The following is a 21,244-nucleotide window of genomic DNA, read 5'->3' on the forward strand; positions in this document are numbered from 1 at the left end:
GCGTTTCTTAACCGTATGTTTACCCAAATATTCAACACTTACCATTTTTCAACACCATCCACAAAACTCAATTCCTCCTAGAGCTATTTAAACTAAATACTTACCCCCGCCTCCAACAGAAAGTTCAGAAAGACGCACTAGCCTTATTTATAGTCGAATGTTTACCCGAATATTTAACAAGTACCATTTTTCCACACCAACCACAAAACTCGAGTCCTACTAGAATTATTTAAACTAAATAGTTATCTCTGCCTCGCACAGAAAGTTCAGAAAGACATAATAGCCTTATTTATAGTGAAGCGTTTCTGAAAACAGGGAGCCCGATTTACTAAAAAAATAGTGGGTTTCCCCCGGGCAACTGAACCCCCCTAGTAACTGAACCCGTGTATAACCGACCTCCCGCCGGGCACCGTGATCCTCTGTAACTGAACCCTCGTGCCCCGCCCCCCTCACGGCCCCCCACCCCCCTCATCCCAATGGTCAGCCCGGTAGTTTTAAATTTACAATATTTTTAAATCTTTACTTAAGTTTTATAAATACCACATCGGCGAGGTAAAGCTAGGTCAAGTCATAATGTCATTCTATAGTTACTTTTCAATTAAGCTATTGAATACTTTCTAGCAATGTCCCTTGTAAGCGTCTACGCAAATATCTTTTCGCAAATATCTTTTCACAAAAAAAAAATTCGCAAATCTCGTAAACTAAAGAAGTAATTACATCACTGTTGTTAGCTCCACCATTAATCTCCAATAATGTAAATGCATCCCTCATTTTTTTCCTCTACTAATATCCTTGCAAATAAAAACTATTCTCTTTGAATTCAATTCTCTTACTAATATGTAATGTAAAGAAAACTAAAAAGAGACACCAGTTTTTCCAACACGGATGTAACCTAAAAAAAACTTGTTTATCATGAAATAGAAATTCAGTTAATTGTGCCAGAAAAAACTTGAAGCAGAACAGATTATAACCAACCTGTTTGGTACGAGCACGTACGCAAAGTATATACCTTCAAGCAAATTCCTCATGATATTTCAAATTACTATAGCTTCTATAGAAATGATACCTCTTTGCTAATGACCCTGGTAACCCCAATTCGTTTAAAACCTACACGCATACCCGCTGCCTCAGGCGTAAGTTTGCGGGTAGGATTTCAACCTTTATACGACTTACTACTGGTATTGACGAGGGGGCGAACCCTCTCATATACGTAATAATTCCTGTTAGTTTTAATGTTGCTCCTTACTTTCAGTTGAAAACAACTTTTTATTTATTTAATGTATAAGATAAATCGGAGTGTCTTCTTCCTGAAATTACCTACTTAGATCTTACACATACCAACTGATGGTTGTAAAAATCCAGCATAGAGCTCATTTGAGTGAAATTTTTAGACAAGTTTCTTTTTTTAATAAACTAAGGTAATTACCACGCCACAACAACTTATGGTTTTCACTATTTTTCGCCGTAAAAGATAATTTTGACTCGATATATGTGCCCCTCCTTGAATTACGTGAATGGCTTAGCCTTAGAGTTTAAAGAGTCTTAAATAATATAACCTTTTTTATCTGCATTAAAATAAATCACTCCAGCTCAAATATTTAAACAAGGAAACGAAGTTATTTTGTATGCATGTGGGGAGCGATTAAAGCTTAAAATGTAGAAAAAACTTCAAGTATTGCAATAGGGCTGCCACGCCCTTCAACGATCAGCAATGCACGGTAGGCTATGAATTTTGACTTTATTTAAAACACTAGATGAAAAATTTAATCAGAGAAAAACTTTTGTCATAGTTCCAACATATTCTTTTTTTGTTTCCTGTTTTAGGTAACAGATAAACCATATCCTAGTACGCTTCGTTTTGGGTGGAGGGAGACAGCAGGCACTCTTTCAGTAGTAGCTATTTTTCTTATTTTAGTCACCCTTTATTTGTATACAAAATTTAGTTTTTCAATTTAAATTCCATATATTGTACCTCCTCTTCTGTTTTGAAATTGAAGCTACTCGCTGAATCTGATTATTTTTGGGATTTTTCCATAATCTCCTAAACACTTTTGTGGGAAACATATTGTGTTTTCGATCCGATACAAAAAGACATCTAGTGGCTATTTAGAAAGATAGATAAATAACTAATTTAGACAGCCGGACTTATCGTTGGACAGCTGTTAATATTTTGGTTTTTGACAACTGACATAACCCATTGTCGACTTAATCTTAGCAAAGTGGAAAGGAGATTGACCATAAGTCACAGGGTCAGTTTCTTTACATTTTCACTTTGTCCAAACAAGTAAATTTTAACAATTACAAAAAAATAGCAAATAATGTACTGATTGAAGGTATGTATCTCCAACGAATTTTAAAATTTAAAAAGAACAATTTTCGAAGCTCAGCCAATGAGAATAATGCTTTCGGAGGTGTGCGCTCATCAGTGTTTGCGCTGTGAATCAACCAACATTTTGTTCATTTCTCAAGGAACTTTGAAGAGAGATATTCTAGTGTACTGTTGCTTTAAAAAATTTACATGAGGCTATTTTGTAACGTTCTATGATTGTAAGTCATATAAAGGTAACTAAAATTTCAATGTTTTCAATATGACGTTATCAACCAGTGAGACAAAAAGGGAAGGCCTGTAATTGTACCGGACCAATAAAAAAAAAACAACGGCGAAAAATGAGCTTTCGAAGTTAACTAACTGCAGACAAAATCCTTTTCATAGGGTATATTCTTAAGGCCATTTATTTTAGCTTATATCTTTCAATGGTTTTCTTATTATAAGAAGTAAGCGTGTTGTGGATTTGGAGAGTCTTATGATATATTTTACCATAGTTTATCTCAGTTACATTATATAAACCATCGTTATACGTTTTTGTAATATACCTAACAAAAAAACGACAACGTTTTTACAATGTTATAATTTAATATGTTTATGATGTACCTAACAAAAACATAATGTACCGACAATGTTTATGATGTACCGGCAATGTTAAATGTTTTAATAATGTACCTGACAAAAAACGACAAATTCGGCGGTTTAATAATGTGAAAGTTTGTTTGCAAATAAGGTATCATTCGATTCTCTTTAATAAAGACACCTGACAATTTTCCATCAATGGTGTTAACTCGTCTTAACTGAAAATGACCTTTAGTTGCGACTTTTATATAAAAAAGTATTTAAGTAAAACAATAATCTGTAGAAACTACAACATCTAGCTGGAAACTCAGTTTATTATATAATTTGGAAAATACGCCATGACGTTTGTTTCAAACCTATTCCGTCCCAGCTATTCTTTTGTGAAGTAATACGCTTTTGTAAATGTGGACAATTCGTTGCAGACCCTTTAACCCCCCTACCCCCGTATCTTATTTTTATAAAAGATGTGAGGTGTCCCCCATGCTATTGGGCAATTTGGTATATCAGCGGTACAGTGTCTACAGATTCAGGATATTAATTCCGAATAGATTTTTTTTAACGAGACCATTCCTTGATTGAGGGAACTCGACTAAGCGAAAATTGCGAACACTGCGGAAATTTTCCCCAAGAAACATCAAGAAAAAAAATGTTAGTTGGTTTTATCATGGCCGTAGGTATAACTTTCTGATAGTAGATTGGGTGAAAAAATTAATGAATATTAGTAACATAATAGCCGGCGCGGCAAAGAATTTGTCTCGGGGAAAGGTGGGGGAATATTTAGAGTAGGGAGGGGGGTCACGACTCCACAGAATAATAAAAAAAATAGTCACATTATATTAAATAATAGAAGAATGGCAAAGAAATCTATTTTTGGGGGAGGTTAGGGCGTCAAAATTAGTGAATATTAGTAACATAATAGCCGGCACGGCAAAGAATTTTGTTTCGGGGAAAGGTGGGGGAATATTTAGAGTAGGGAGGGGGGTCACGACTCCACAGAATAATAATAAAAAATAGTCACGTTATATTAAATAATAGAAGAATGACAAAGAAATCTATTTTTAGGGGAGGTTAGGGCGTTTTATTCATTCCCTAGAAAGAGATTCCGAAAGGTGTTCCCTGGAAAGATCCATCTCTAGGAATAGTGTTTACCAATATGAGTATTAAATTATGAAAATAAACTTTATACATGCAGACACATACACAGACATATGTTTTGAGCGGGTACACCATTATAGGAGGGGGAGGGGTAAAGCAACTTTGAAAAAATACATAAAAAAGGAGAAATATGCGAAATCCTGTACAAATCTTGATATTTTTTTTCTGGTGGGCTAAGGCTCTCTTCTCCCTGTATGTTTTGTTTCATTCGTTGTTTTTTTTTCTAAGAGGGGGAGAGACAGAGCAAGTTTGAAAAAACACACACGAAAGCAGGAGAAATATTTGAAAACCTGTATAAATCTTGATATTTTTTTTTTCTGGTGGGCTAAAGCTCTCTTCTCCCTGTATGTTTCAGGCAATGATTTTTTTTCATTCATTGTTTTTTTTTCTCTTTACTCTTTAGTGAGCGATGGTGATTAGAAAGGCCGTATCCAGAGGGGGGGGGGGGTTACGGGTGTTTGAACCCCAGCCGAAATATTTTTTTGACTCGTAAAAACGTAACAAAAATGGATATAAACAAATATTGTATGCGTTTTTTTAGTTTTTTTTGTGTAACCCCCCCCCCAACCCTCCGAAAAAATCTTTGAGTAAAACTCCCTCCGAAAAAAAATCCTGGGTACGGCCTTGGTGATTAGGTCCCTACTCTAAGAGGGGGAGAGACAGAGCAAGTTTGAAAAAAACACACACAAAAGCAGGAGAAATATTTGAAAACCTGTATAAATCTTGATATTTTTTTTTCTGGTGGGCTAAAGCTCTCTTCTCCCTGTATGTTTCAGGCAATGATTTTTTTTCATTCATTGTTTTTTTCTCTTTACTCTTTAGTGAGCGATGGTGATTAGAAAGGCCGTATCCAGAGGGGGGGGGGGGGTTACGGGTGTTTGAACCCCGGCCGAAATATTTTTTTGACTCGTAAAAACGTAACAAAAATGGATATAAACAAATTGTGTATGAATTTTTTGAGTTTTTTTGTGTAACCCCCCCCCAACCCCCCGAAAAAATCTTTGAGTAAAACTCCCTCCGAAAAAAAAATCCTGGGTACGGCCTTGGTGATTAGGTCCCTACTCTAAGAGGGGGAGAGACAGAGCAAGTTTGAAAAAACACACACAAAAGCAGGAGAAATATTTGAAATCCTCTACGAATCTTGATATTATTTTTGTGGTGGGCTAAAGTTCTCTTCTCCCAAGTGAGCGATGGTGATTAGGTCCCTATTCTAAGAGGGGGATAGGCAGAGCAGGTTTGTAAAAACACACACAAAAAGCAGGAGAAATATTTGAAATCCTGTACGAATCTTGATATTATTTTTGTGGTGGGCTAAAGCTCTCTTCTCCCAAGTGAGCGATGGTGATTAGGTCCCTATTCTAAGAGGGGGATAGGCAGAGCAGGTTTGTAAAAACACACACAAAAAGCAGGAGAAATATTTGAAATCCTGTACGAATCTTGATATTATTTTTGTGGTGGGCTAAAGTTCTCTTCTCCCAAGTGAGCGATGGTGATTAGGTCCCTATTCTAAGAGGGGGATAGGCAGAGCAAGTTTGTAAAAACACACACAAAAAGCAGGAGAAATATTTGAAATCCTGTACAAATCTTGATATATTTTTTTTTTGTGGTGGGCTAAAGCTATCTTCTCCCAGTATGTTTAAGTAATGACTTTCTTTCATTCATAGTTTTTTCCTCTTTACTCTTTAGTGAGCAATGGTGATTAAATCCCTCAAACAAAGAGCAGATATGGAAAGAAACATGCTAGAACAATCAGAAACACGTAGCCAATCAAACTGGGACAACAGAGTGATAGATTCGATTAAGATGGTTAGTGACGCACAAACGGAGGGTAAGGTAAGAGTTGAATATGAGTTGCTTGAACTGTGGGTGCTGTGCTGCAGGAAACTTCTGTAACTGATACTTTGGTGTCAGCGTTTTCACTGTTTTGTGTTCTCAAGAAAACAGATATCGGTTTAACTCTATTTATTCTCACTATTTTTTTCTGCTTTTGTTTCTTTTTATTGACAAACAGAACAGAAAAGAGAATGCATTTTCATCTATAGTTATCTATTTTTCCTGATTTTTTTTATGGTGCTTTTATTTTTATTTTACCAACGTTTGCTTCTAACATTTGTATGTCCTAGTTTAGCTGACCACGTGTTTCTAATTGTCCAGTACGTTTCTTTCTATATATACTATGCGTTTGATGAGCCTATTTACCCTTGATCACGTAAGTGCAATGCTTTTAATTTACCAAAATTTAGAAGGGGCAAAATGTACTTTTTAAAAGTTCTGGGGGCGGGGGTTGGGTCAATTTTATCATTTTCTTCAATTTTCTAATTAAAATACCAACAAAGGTTCAATGAAAATACCACAAAAAGGGTGTTTTTCTTAGAAAATGTCACAAAAAAGGGATTTTACGAAATCTAGGAGGGGGACAAATACCTAGGGGCGTACCAGACCTCCTCCACCCCCAAATTGACGCCACTGGCTAAGAGTACAGAAAAACATGGATGGAAAAAATCGCTACTTGTAAGCAGATATGTACTTAGAGGGAAAGGTAGGATTTGCTCCCTCTACCCAACATGGAACGGATATATGTTTTAACAGCCCAATTAACAACCCATCATGATGGTTCTTGACGGATGTTATAAAAGTTGTTTTGTTGATAAATTTACGTATCTTATCTCAATTTACCTGAGTGTGTTTTATTATGCTTGCGTTTTTCCAAGACAGACAAAAGTACACACGTACAGTAGTAGCACGCTGGAAAATATTGAATTGAAACTATCTTGAGGCATCAACACTTTTAAATTGTCAAAAAATTGATCCACTATAATACAAATCCTCCTTATCAAGAAGGCCCAATAATCGTTTATAGTTTAATTTCCAACATGTATATTCGCTTTCTCGTCTCATGTAAGTTTAAAAATGCCATTTCGTGCCTTTTGGCCTTACTTCATTGATGTTTTTAGTGATCATCCCATTTCAAATTCAGAAGCTTCGCAGATGATGTCCTTAAAAGTATTTTTTTACTACCTTTGATAAATCGGTACTTAATAACTTCTACCGATAAACCGGTATTATGATAGTATCCAAATGACATGTAGCTTTTATTCGAGTCAAGTTTTTTGGCTTTTGAAACCCAAAACCTGATACAAAATCCATAAAAACTGCCATGAAGAGCCATATCAGAATACCGGGCTTATTTAAATTTGTATCTCTTAAGCCCCAGCGTAATCAGCCTTGAGTAATATCAAGTTACTTATTTTTTTTCCTACAATCGATTTCGTGTACTTTTTATGTACTTGGCCTTGTACACACAGCTTCTTTTCACCATTTTTTATGTTCAGCGTTGTTTAAATAACCATAGCATTACTTTATTTAACACAAGTTTCAATTCTTTAACTTTACGTCGTATGCGTTCATTTTCTATAGTTTATGTTTCTGCGAAGGGCGTATCCATGATTTTTGTTGGGGGGGGGGGGAGTTGAAAAAATTATAAAACGCATCAAAAAAATTTTATACACATTTTTGTCACTTCATTACGAGTCAGATAAAAATTCGGGGGTTCAAACTCAGTAGTCACCCCCCCTTGCTGTGGCAGTGGCATAAGTTCTTCAAAATCCTAGGGCGGGGGAGGGGGAGGGGGAAATTTTGAGCAAAGTTTCCCAAATCAAGTGAAAATGACAGTGAAAACTGAAAAATGAGCCATATAGTACCATAAAGCCAATGATATACTGAAGAAAACTGACCTGTTTTTGTGGATGCTTGAATTATGCAGACTTATCATAGTTTTGACAATATTTTTGTAGAAGCTTTATTTCAGACGGAGGGGGGAACTGGGTTCTGGGGGGGCAGTTTTCCACCTGCCCCATAGAAAGCTACGCCTCTGGGTCAGGGCCTTGGCAATGCTCTGGGAACCAAAATTGAGTAAAAACAAACTTGTATTTGTTAGAATAGCTGAAATACGGTTTTATGTTTCGATGTCTTTTCGCTTCTAAAATATTATCCAGAGTTAAAGAAAAAGTGACAACAATTCTCTTCTGCTCCCGAGCATTGAAATTTAAAAGGTTACTGATAAAAACAAGAAGATGCAATCCTTGTTTTAGTACAAAAAACTAGTCAAAGCATTTAGGTCATAAATCACATGTCTAAAGACAATTATTTAAGAGTGACAGAGAATTCATCTTTTTTTCTTTCGCTTTGTACAGTTGCCATGCTATTGTTTGTGATAGAGCTAGCCGTAAGAATACCCAAACCTTGAATGTATTAAGTTAAAAGCCAATAAATTGGTTTAAATTTGTCATATGCTCATTAATAAAATAGCAAAATTGAAAGCTACTTCATCTAACTAACAACAATGATTGAAGTGGATTTGATACCAAGCAAGAAATAAAGATTTACAAGAATTTAGTTTTGGAATGGTTATCTGAAGTGGTAGAACCGCCTTAATAAGTTATAAATCTCCGTAGTTAAAGGCAGGGCCGGATTTAAAGCTTTGACGCCTCTAAGCCAAGTGTTTTTGCCGCTCCGTATTCATACCATAGGAGGGAGGGTAAATTTTCATTAAGAAAATAACCTTGAGAAAAATTACTATTTTCACAGAAAGAGTTCGAAAAGTAGGCTACTACGGTAACTTGTGTATTATGCTGCAACGCTCGAGAAGTGAAGTTAGGTTAATCCTAATGAACAATACCAAATTATGATGAAAATATGATATCGAAATACGACTATTGTCCCTTAAGAGTCAATTATACTAACCCAGCATTCAATAGTTACAATGGCTTTATTTTAAAACATTCGAAATTTAAACGAGAGGTCGATATATGTTTTTTCCGAGGGAGGGGTTTACCCAATTTATCAAGACATCAAATAAAAGGAGCTCAAGACACTGGAATATTTGGTGTGACAGGTCCTGAGGTACACCTGCCCCTCAGAGAGCTTCATCTCAAAATCTATTTTTTTTAAATCTAGCCGAAGATTTAGAAAGTTGAATAGCTTCAGCTCCAGTAAACCTCTGAGACACACTTTGGAAGAACAATATTTTTACATAATCATCATTCTCATTCGTATGACAGAAATATCGCTTTTTTCCACTATGATTCTCCGTTGACGGTGTACCTAAAGTTAGTGCTTCGGTACCCGAGTGGGCTCTCTATGGATCTAAAGTGGGCTCTCTATGGATCTATGGACCTTGGGATACCGACTTTCTAATATCGGCATCCAAGAAATTTAAAGGTATCTAAAATTGGGTATGCCCATTGCTAAGGCCGGTGCCAAGGAACATTATTTAGGTGATGTAAAAAACATGACAGCGCGTACATCTGATAGGTACCGATATGATCATTACTTGAGGAAACCGTATTGCTAAGTGGACACAAGTCAATAACAGAGGTCTATATCTGTGAAACAAATATCCCTTTATGTAATATCCCTCCAAGAGTTATAAATGTAATACATGAGCCATAACATACAATACTTGTATAAGCAACAAAGTGTCCCTGGTTGCTTCAACAGAGGAAAAATTCAAGGAAAAAAAAAATCGGCCCACCCCCGGAACCCAATTCAAAAAGAAAGCAAGAACTAAAAATCAAGTTTATCGGATATTCCTTGGGTACCCGAATGACCAAGTTGCTATCTCGACTTTAGATGTCTTTAGGTCCAGAAACTAGCAGACTGCTATTCCAACTGTAGATTCCGAAGAGCAACGGTCCGCGTACCGAAGATTCAATTTTAGTGAGAACCCTAAGTTGACAGTAAGCACTGGACGAATAGGGGTAGTTTCTGTGGGATTGGCAAGTATTCATCAGGGACAAAATCTAAAACATATGTAACAAAGTGGAGGAAATTTATGATCATCACACGCATAGGGAAGGGCTACCGAGCCCATGACTCTCCCCCTAAACCTCAAGCATTCTACACTCTGACCCTTATTTATCAATAGTTTTCATCAGTTTTTCCTTTATTTGGCATTTTCAACCCTTCCTCCCTCATGGAATTCTATCTCCCCCTAAAGTGAGTAGGCCTACTTGTCTATGCGCTTGTTCGATGTCTTGCAGCTCATCGCCGACCTTTACGCCTAAAATTGTCCTCGAACAACTTCTCTGAAAATTGACCAATGATCCAACATGTGCTGTCGAACTTGTCTGCACAAAGGAATGGGGATTCTAAAATTGTTTTTGCCGGGAGTATTTTTTTTACAGTCTTCACCAGCTTGTCAGATAAATTTGCATGATATTGTTCTAAAAAACTACACAGCCGGTTTATGTGCCATTATGGGTTATGCAAATCTTTAACCATAAACGTATTTTGGCAAGGCTTTAAAATTTTTGCAAACATTTGATAAGAACCGTACTTTGGCAATGCACCAAATTGATAATCAACCGTAACAAACTTCGTGTGATTTAGTGAGAAATTCTTTGTCATTATAGACACATTTTGTTAACTAACAACTGTTTCAAAATTGTTGCATGCTTTACAAATTATATTTTGCATCACACTTATAATTTAGATAATAAGCACCGTTTGGGTTGGTTTCCACATCCTTGAGTTTAATGAAGGAATAATAGGTTCTAAGATTTTACTTGTTATTTCATTGTTTTCATTATCTCTTTTCTTTATCTGGAAACTGCGTCAGCCCGTATTATGAATATTGTTTTTTTTGTTATTTTTCTTAAATCAACTTTTGATAAATTCAGTTATTTCAATGAAATATCTTTACATAATTTGGATAAAGTGTTCCTAACTTCCACCCCCATCCTCCAGTAGCAGTTTTATGCCTCATAATCTGGAGGGGGCAAGGTATACCATAGAGGTCTAAAAAATATGACAAAAAAAGGACTTAATGTCAGATGTCAGTAAAAATGGGGGGGGCAGCTACCCCCGCGCTGATCAGGCCTAGAGCCGCCACTGACATCCTCCCTGCCCGTATGCGCTTCCTTGTACTAATATGTGCCAATCTTCATTACTTTATTCGTACCGCGTTCAATGATGACACATCTTATAAAATATTATCTTTTTTAACCATTACAAAATCGCTCTTAAAATTCACTGTGAAAATAAGTTAAAAATTTTATTCTAATTTTACGATCAAACTTTAACATTCAGTTTTTGCAAATTAGATAAGAAACAACATATATTATTTTGCTATTGCGTAAATATCAAAATAAGAGTTTTTTCTATAGGAGTGTAGAAACCCCATTTTTTCGCCAAATATTCGTTTACCAATTCAATTTAAGCTTAATCAGTCTATTACTCAGCCAGAAAAAAATGTCACATTTTTCAGTTTTCTTCCAGTGCTGAATTGTCAGCTAGATGACAAAATTTTTATTAAAAACATATCCATCTTCTAGACTTGAGATGGTGCATAAAGTAGGGGTAACTTAGAAGAGTGGAAATTGGCGCTAGCGTTGAAAAAAATCACCAACACTATCTATGGTCTAGTATTTTTCGGCTTTTATTTTTATGTAATAATAAGGCAAAATCAGTGTAATTAGTGTAATTCGCAAAACTAGCCTAGTAATAAGTTTTTTTTATGTCAGTTTCTGAAAAAAAGACAATTACGAAGCTTGAAAAAATTGCGAAAAACGCCAAACGCTAGATGGTGTTGGTGATTTTTTTACACTGGTGCCAGTTTCCGCTCTTGCAAGTTACCCATACTCTTTGAGCTGGTGTGTAAAATTTAGAATCAAGGAACAACAGGGAACGGGCAAAATAAACTTATGATCGAAGGCTCTACATGTGCATTAAAAAGTTTGAAGACTTAAAATTTAACCACTTTGGGAGCCTTTCTTATATATCCTCAGAAAGACACGATGTTCATATGTATTTTCAAGAACTTCAACTATACGTTTTCAATTTATCCACTTTTGTTATTTGGTCTGGATTTAAAAATTAGTAAAAAACTTGGAAAACGAGTGATTACACATTCCTCAGTTTTTCAGTTTTTCCAGTTTGTTTTACTATTGGACGTGATTCACTCGTTGCTGAGTGTACATTGTGATTCTGACAATAAGACACTTATCTTAACATAAAGCAGTAAGACATATTTCGCATATTTAAATTTGGAGCTGCACCCCGTTCAAGGTCCCAGTTATTAGACTGGTCATCCTGAACGGATTTTTTTTTCTTTGCATGAAAATACACTGTGCCTGATTTCTTTTGAATGAAAATACAAAAATTTGAGCTTGGTTGTAAAATCTGGAATCAATCAGGTGGCGTAAAGTGCATTTAAGATAAATTACAAGTCCCACAAACAGACCTGCAGATTCTTTTATTACTAAATGTAAATTACATAATAACGCTGGTATAAACAGAAAAAGACAATTATTTTTGCAAGAAAAAAAAAAAAAAAAAAAAAAAAAAAAAAAAACACTCAGAAAAATTACAAAATTCTAGCGAAGGCCATTCACAAAAAAGAACATATTAACTCTGACGTTGACCACGAATACCACCAGAAAAACTCCCAAGGAGGGAGAAAGGCAAGTGCTATCAGGAGCTTTGTTTTTACCAAGATATAAATGGAAAAATTTCTCGTTTTCCTATTTTTGTAATGTTTTATTGCTTCCAAGACGGCGATAGGCCCCTACAGATCATTAAAAGTTTTCGTGCCTTTGAGATTCTCCATTTCTGGAAGGGTGTAAATTCAGACTTGACTTTCTTGCTTTTAAGTTGAAGGCTAATTCCATTGCACGAAACGGATTTGGTATTTGGCTCAATGCAAGGAAAACATACAAAAAAAAAGTTTTTTGTTTTCTCAGGCAGGGCTGGATGTACCAACTGGAAAATATTGGGCCAAAATCATCAATGAGTTCATAAATGTGTTCCATTCAAGATAAGATTTATATTAATATTGTAATCCCCTTTTAATTCACCTGAGATGATAATACCAATAATTTCATAATATTGACTGACATTTCAGGGGGATTGGGCAGGTGAAAGAGGGGGAAGGGAAGTCTTAAGCAAATCAATTGTTAAAATTGTTGACCGATTCTCTAAGACAGTTAGATGATAAACACATTTCCATCCATCCAAGAAATCGCCACCAAGTTTGTTTATCATTGCAAGAAATGGAATTGGCTCAAGGGAGTTCCCGGCAGCACACCGGGGATCAGAATATGCATATATATGTATTTGATAACTTGTGTTTTATTAGAGAGGGAATACGCAATTGTTCTAATTAAATAGAGATGAGCAAGAAGCTGACTCCACAATTCTGTAACCGTATTTAGTGCCTTAAATTTTGTGCAGTAATGTGAAAATAAAATTACTTGGCACCGTTTGAGGAGGCTTTGTTGGAAAGGCTTGATTACCAAAACCAAAATAAGAAATTTGCCATCTAAAAAGAGAGAGAGAGAAAAAAAAGAAAAAAAGGCGGATATCGCCTAGGAAATGGGACCCGAAAAACTAAACTTCGAAAACTTCACTGGGGTATCAAACCCCAGTGAATCTGTGAGGTAAAGATCATGGGTGTGTGAATAATTTCATTTTATTTTCCAGGGTTGACCGTATCGAACCAGTGATCCTGGAATATCAGGGGAGGGCTCACTTGGCATGTATTTTTTGCGGTGGGATTTCCACGGGGAGGAAAGTTCCCAGGAGAGATTTTCCAGGGAAAATTTTACACAAGGTGGGAGAAAGGAGATTTACTGGCATGATTTGGAAAATGACAAGAAATTAAATAAAAAAAAACCAGTTTTTTCAAGTTTTCAACCCTCACTCTTTATGCTAAAGTTTGACTTATGTCAGAATTGTTTAAGAATGACTGCTCAAATACAAGGGCCGTAGAATTTGAATGAGGGGTATTTTTAAGAGCTTTTAAGACTTTGGCACAAAGAGCGAGGATTGAGGAAGGGGCGACCCCCCCTCTCATATACAGAATAATTTCTGTTCGTTATAATTTTTAATGTTGTTCCTTACGTTTAGTTGAAAAAACTTGTTTTCTTGTTTAATTTTATTGAATAGATATAATAAAATAAACAATATACATTTTTACTAAGTAATCGTATTGTAATCGTATAGAAGAGTTGATCTTCACTTTCAAGCTTCAATTACGAGCTGGCTTCACATTTTAGAACTAAGTCAACATTGAACATTAGAACTTTGCATTTTTTTAAGGAAAGTGTGGCTACTCGCGCAAACTTTGTTTCATGCTCAGAAGAATCATGCTCGATGTCAATAAGCTACCAAAGCTCTTTGGAAGACGAGTCACTTTCAGATCCGACTGAAATTTCTGAAGGTAATCAATTTTCCACAGATTTTAGAAATCATTTATATTTGTTCTATTGTTTAATTATTATCAGATATCGCTTAAATATCCAAAAGGCTCTTCGGAAAAATTGCTTTAAAAATCCTATTTTGAATGCTTCTTGGGAATTTCAGAAAGAACCAAGCAAAACCTTTTCATTAGCCAAGAGTCTCCATATACAATAGGTTGGATTAGTAAGCTGGATTAGTGGAGAGGGTACCTAAGATTTGACTGAAGATGACCCCACTGGTTTTCTGGCGCCCTCATTCCTTGTTTTTTTTCTGGTTTTCACTGTTTTTCTTGTCAATCAATTATTGGCACCCTTGTCACTTTGGCCCCTCAAGATTTTGCTTATTGACACCCTTTTCACATTGGGCCCCCTCCTAGATTTTCCTCTAGATTCGCCCCTGGATGGCCTCCATCTACAGTTTATATAATTAGCAGTATTTGATATAGCCATTTTGTTCTATACTAGCTTACTATAGCTTACAATATACTAGCTTACAGCATATTACTCACTACCCCCCCCCCCCTAAAGCGGCTTTCACACTAAAGGCACAATTTTCTATGCTAAGTGGTTAAGTTACGTTACTTTAACTACAACCTTTCACGCTTAAACAAGTTCCGTCACACTGGGATACAGTTTATATAATTAGCAGTATTTGATATAAGTAGTAACCAAGGTACCATTTTGCGCGAAGCTATATCAATTTCTATGTTATTCTGGACCTTGTATACACCTTTTCAAAGAGATTCAGAGCTCCCTCACATGGCCTTCTAGATTTGCGCGAAGCTATAGCAATTTCAATGTTATTTTGAGCCTTGTATACACCTTTTTAAAGAGATTCAGCGCTCCCTCACATGGCCATCTGGATTTTCGCGAAGCTATAGCAATTTCTATGTTATTATGGACCTTTTATACACCTTTTCAAAGAGATTCAGAGTTCCCTCACATGGTCTTCTGGATTTGCGCGAAGCTATAGCAATTTCAATGTTATTCTTGACCTTGTATACACCTTTTCAAAGAGATTCAGAGCTCCCTTACATGACCTTCTGGATTCTATGGAAGCTATAGCAATTTGACACCTTTCCAGTGCATGTACCTATGGATCTGGTTTGGTGGGTATATACGATAACTTGATTTGTGGTTGGGATTTGAATAAAAGAAATGGTTTTCACTACAATTCATATTAGTAAGAGAATTGAATTCAGATTCAAGTATTATCACGACCAGTATATGCCTTAGCAGATATTGACAAATGTTAATTGCCTTAACTCGAGAGTAGTTTGTTATTAAAAAAAAAAATTGGATGTTACAATGAAAATTTTTTGATTGACATTTGCCAAAAGGGGTAAGGGATTCGTGAAGTGAACTTTACGAACGATCTTATTTGAATAATAAGGAAAAAGAGATAGATAACATGTGCCAATTTTAAGACGGAGAAAAAAAGGGTTAAAGTGATTAGCAGTCAAGGTAACCCTGAAGAGCATGTTAATTCATTAGCATTTGCGAATACTTCAACGTGTATGGTATGATACACAAGTGGTGTTTTGAACAGGGTTGTCAGTTTAAAATGGAGTCTAACGAGGGCTTGTTAACTCAGACAATTTGTTATAAACGGGGATGTATATTCTAGTCGCTTTCTTCACTACAGATAAGGCTATTGTGTTTTTTTCTGAACTTTCTGAGGGAGGTGGGTGGGGGTAACTATTTGGTTTAAGAAATTAGTTTACGAGTAGAAAAATGCTTCACTTCAGATAAGGCTATTGTGTTTTTCTGAACATGTGTGTACACACGCACAGAGGAGACGACACACACATAGTGACAAAACACACACAGAGACAACGCACACACACACACAGAGAGAAGACACACGCACAGACTCGACACACACACACAGACAACACACACAGACGACACACACACATAGCGATGACACACGCACGGAGACGACACACACACAGAGACGACACACACACAAACACACAGAAGACACACACAGAGATGACACACACACATAGAGGAAACACCCATAGAGACGACACACGCACAGAAACGAGACACACACAGAGACAACACACACACCCCAGAGAGACGACACACACACACAGAAATAATAAACACGCATAGAGATTAGACACACACACAGACAAGAGACACACACACACAGAGAATACAAACGCATAGAGAAGACACACGCATAGAGACAACACAGACACACACACACACACACAGACACGACCCACACCAACACAGGGGACACACACACACACACACAGATGACACGCACACACACAAACGACCAATTCAAAGTGAGGACTTACTCACAGAGAAGACACCCGCACAGAGATGACAAATACACAGAGACGAGACACATAGAGAGAGAGAGACGACACACACACACACACACAGATGACAAACACACAGAGACAACACACATACACACACTTCCTTGGCACCTTTCCAAACGAGCGGGGATTCCCCACTGGTTCCTACACATTGCAAAAAAGTGACCAGTACGAAAACTCCACGTTTTCAACCAGACTGGTTTTGTAGACAGCACCCATTTTTTTTTTTTTAAGGTTAATTTAGACGAGGTTACATGCGCACACACACACAGAGAGAGACGACAAACACACAGGGACAACACACACAAAGAGACGACACACACACACAGAATGAAACTGAATTATAATATGAATATGATCAGGAATTGTTTACAAGTCAGGTTGGCCGAGTGGTTAAGGCGCTAGACTCAAGATCTGGTCCCCATACGGGGTCGTGGGTTCGAACCCCACACCTGACAATTATCTTTCTTATGTAATTTTTTTATTTAATCATTTTTTTTGATTCCACTAAATAGCTTCTGTAAAAGGATCTATGCAGAACATAAATTGTTAGGGCCTTTAATAGATTAAATAAAAAAAAAACATAGAAAAGTGCAAAATGTTCAAACTCTTCTGAATTTTCTTAAGGAAGAGAAAAAAGTTAACTCAATTCTGAACTTTACCAATGAAACTGAATTAAAATATGAATATGAACAAGAATTGTTTACAAGTCAGGTTGGCCGAGTGGTTAAGGCGCTAGACTTAGGATCTGGTCCCCATATGGGGTCGTGGGTTCGAGTCCCACACCTGACAATTTTTTTCTTATTCTAATTCTTTGGAAACAGCCTCTATTTCTGACCGCTTAAGTTTTGATATTCGTGCTGCAAGCTTAAAGCAATGACCTTTGGGAAAGTGCAATTGAGAATCGCCATGACTATTAAAGAATGGGGAAACTTCATTCAAAATTTGACAGAAATGGATCCCTCCAGTGATTTGTGGGACATGTTGAATAAAATTTGCAACGTCAACTTAGCTTTATTTCATTTTTTATTAATTTAGACGAGGTTACGAGCGCGCACGTACCCTCGTCAAAATTAACCTTAAAAAAATGAAATAAAGCTATGTCGACTTTGCATATTTTATTCAACATATCCGAGAAATCGCTGGAGGGGGGGCATTCCTGTCGACTTTTGGAGGATGTTTCCCCATTTTTCGATAATCAGGCAATTTTCTCAAGCTCTTTTCTCAAGGTCATAGCTTTTGACTGACAACACTAACATCAAAACTTAAACGGTCAGAAATAGAGGCTGTTTCCAAAAATTTAGAATAAGAAAAAAAATTGTCAGGTGTGGGACTCGAACCCACGACCCCGTATGGGGACCAGATCTTGATTCTAGCGCCTTAACCACTCGGCCAACCTGACTTGTAAACAATTCCTGATCATATTCATATTGTAATTCAGTTTCATTGGTAAAGTTCAGAATTGAGCTAACTTTTTCTCTTCTTTAAGAAAATACGTAGCTCCGTCTAAATTAATCTTAAAAAAAATGAAATAAAGCTGAGTTAAATTTGCAAATTTTATTAAATATGTTTGACATAGCATTGAAGGGGTGCATTCCTGTCAAATTTTGGATGATTTTTTGAACTTGTTCGATAATCATGGCGATTTTCAAAAGTTCTTTTCCCAAGGTCATAACTTTTGACTGACAACACTAACATCAAAACTTAAACGGTCAGAAATATAGGATGTTTCCAAAGATTTAGAATAAGAAATAAATTGTCAGGTGTGGGACTCGAACTCATGACCCCATATGGGACCAGATCCTAAGTCTAGCGCCTTAGCCACTTGGCCAACCTGACTTGTAAACAATTCTTGATCATATTAATGTTGTAATTCAGTTTCATTGGTAAAGTTCAGAATTGAGCTAAATTTTTTCTCTTCTTTAAGAAAATTCAGAAGAGAATTTGAACATTTTGCACTTTTCTAGTTTTTTATTTTATTTAATCTATTAAAGGCCCTAAAAATTTAGGTTCTGCATAGATCCTTTTACAGAAGCTATTTAGTGAAATCACAAGAAACTATGAAAGAAAAAAAGTACATAATAAAGATAATTTCTGGCGTGGGTTTGAAAACCAAGACCCCGTATGGGGACCAGATCTTGAGTCTAGCGCCTTAACTACTCGGCCAACCTGACCTGTAAACACTTCCTGACCATATTCATATTTTAATTCAGTTTCTTTATGTGTGTGGCATCTCTTTGTGTGTGTTGTCTCTGTGTGTTCGTCGTCTCTCTCTGTGTGTGTGTGCGCACGTAACCTCGTCTAAATTAACCATAAAAAAAAAAAAAAAAAAATGGGTGCTGTCTACAAAACCAGTCTGGTTGAAAACGTGGAGTTTTCGTACTGGTCACTTTTTTGCAATGTGTAGGAACCAGTGGGGAATCCCCGCTCGTTTGGAAAGGTGCCAAGGAAGTGTGTGTATGTGTGATCTCTTTGTGTGTGTTGTCTCTGTGTGTTTTTCATCTGTGTGTGTGTGTGTGTGTGTGTGTGTCTTCTCTCTCTCTATGTGTCTCGTCTCTGTGTGTTTGTCATCTCTGTGCGTGTGTTATCTCTATGTGTAAGTCCTCACTTTGAGTTTGTCGTCTCTCTGTGTGTGTATGTCGTCTCTGTGTGTGTGTGTGTGTCGTCTCTGTGTGGGTGTTGTCTCTCTCTCTGTGTGTATGTGTGTTGTCTCTATGCGTGTGTCGTCTCTATGTGTGTATCGTATCTGTGTGTGTGTGTGTCTCGTCTCTTTGTGTCTGTGTCGTCTCTATGTGTGTTTATCATTTCTGTGTGTGTGTCTCGTCTCTCTGGGTGTGTGTGTTGTCTCTGTGTGTGTGTATCGTCTCTCTGCGTGTGCCGTCTCTATGGGTGTTTCCTCTATGTGTGTGTGTCATCTCTGTGTGTGTCTTCTGTGTGTGTGTGTGTGTGTCGTCTCTGTGTGTGTGTCGTCTCCGAGCGTGTGTGATCGCTATGTGTGTGTGTCGTCTCTCTGTGGTGTGGTTCTGTGTGTGTGTGTCATCTCTGTGCGTGTATGGTGTCTGTGTGTGTGTGTGTGTGCGTTTTGTGTTTTCTATTGTCGTTGAGATTTGCGTTTCGTATCCACTGTGCGTGTGTACACACATGTTCAGAAAAACACAATAGCCTTATCTGAAGTGAAGCATTTTTCTACTCGTAAACTAATTTCTTAAACCAAATAGTTACCCCCACCCACCTCCCTCAGAAAGTTCAGAAAAAAAACACAATAGCCTTATCTGTAGTGAAGCAAGCGACTAGAATATAAATACCCGTTTATAACAAATTGCCTGAGTTAACAAGCCCTCGTTAGACTCTATTTTAAACTGACAACCCTGTTTAAAACACCACTTGTGTATTATACCAAACACATCGAAGTATTCGCAAATGCTAATGAATTAACATGCTCTTCAGGGTTACCTTAACTGCTGATCATTTTAACCCTTTTTTTCTCCATCTTAAAATTGGCAAATGTTATCTAGCTCTTTTTCCTTATTATTCAAATAAGATCGTTCGTACAGTTCACTTCACGAATCCCTTACCCCTTTTGGCAAATGTCAATCAAACAATTTTAATTGTAACATCCAATTTTTTTTTAACAACAAACTACTCTCGAGTTAAGGCAATTAACATTTGTCAATATCTGCTAAGGCATATACCGGTCATGATAATACTTGAATCTGAATTCAATTCTCTTACTAATATGAATTGTAGTGAAAACCATTTCTTTTATTCAAATCCCAACCACAAATCAAGTTATCGTATATACCCACCAAACCAGATCCAGAGGTACATGCACTGGAAAGGTGTCAAATTGCTATAGCTTCCATAGAATCCAGAAGGTCATGTGAGCGAGCTCTGAATCTCTTTGAAAAGGTGTATACAAGGTCCAGAATAACATTGAAATTGCTATAGCTTCGCGCAAATCCAGAAGACCATGTGAGGGAACTCTGAATCTCTTTGAAAAGGTGTATACAAGGTCCAGAATAACATTGAAATTGCTATAGCTTCGCGCAAATCCAGATGGCCATGTGAGGGAGCTCTGAATCTCTTTGAAAAGGTGTATACAAGGCTCAGAATAACATAGAAATTGCTATAGCTTCGCGCAAATCCAGAAGGCCATGTGAGGGAGCTCTGAATCTCTTTGAAAAGGTGTATACAAGGTCCAGAATAACATAGAAATTGCTATAGCTTCGCGCAAAATGGTACCTTGGTTACTACTGATATAGCCATTTTGTTCTATACTAGCTTACAATATACTAGCTTACAGCATATTACTCACTCCCCCCCCCCCCTAAAGCGGCTTTCACGCTACAGGCACAATTTTCTATGCTAAGTGGTTAAGTTACGTTACTTTAACTACGACCTTTAACGCTTAAACAAGTTCCGTCACACTGGGACACAGTTTATATAATTAGCAGTATGATCTTTCCCTATCTCACCCATTATAAAAACCCGGACCGAGGTGCGAGTGCTCCAGAGAACGTATAAACATAAGCGGCATTAGATCTTTTCACGGGTAGACAAAGAATAATCACGCATTATTGGAGCCAATTTTCTCAAATCAAGTG

General features: G+C 36.9%; 1 protein-coding gene and 2 non-coding genes across 5 annotated transcripts in view; all 3 read left to right on the forward strand.

Moving 5' to 3' along the window:
- The first annotated feature begins 2,473 nt into the window (after positions 1-2,473).
- LOC148946951 (uncharacterized) overlaps positions 2,474-21,244 on the forward strand; it is a 37,396-nt gene continuing 18,625 nt past the window's right edge. Inside the window, exons 1-3 of one of the 3 annotated variants that reach the window (XM_089097211.1) lie at positions 2,474-2,562; positions 5,750-5,896; positions 14,162-14,282. In XM_089097211.1, coding sequence (XP_088953337.1) covers positions 5,756-5,896; positions 14,162-14,282 — 262 coding nt within the window. In that variant the 5' untranslated portion in view covers positions 2,474-2,562; positions 5,750-5,755. Of the gene's footprint in view, positions 2,563-5,749; positions 5,897-14,161; positions 14,283-21,244 lie in introns of those variants that run through there. The other 2 variants (XM_089097212.1, XM_089097214.1) reach the window with 2 other exon arrangements.
- On the forward strand, positions 17,016-17,098 carry TRNAL-CAA (transfer RNA leucine (anticodon CAA)). The gene has a single exon. It is a non-coding gene; the product is annotated as a tRNA-Leu (tRNA).
- Positions 17,350-17,432, forward strand: TRNAL-UAG (transfer RNA leucine (anticodon UAG)). The gene has a single exon. It is a non-coding gene; the product is annotated as a tRNA-Leu (tRNA).

This window comes from Artemia sp. Qi Xiang Cuo, chromosome 11 (assembly GCF_049724085.1).
Source record: "Artemia sp. Qi Xiang Cuo chromosome 11, ASM4972408v1, whole genome shotgun sequence".
Taxonomy (NCBI): domain Eukaryota; kingdom Metazoa; phylum Arthropoda; class Branchiopoda; order Anostraca; family Artemiidae; genus Artemia; species Artemia sp. Qi Xiang Cuo.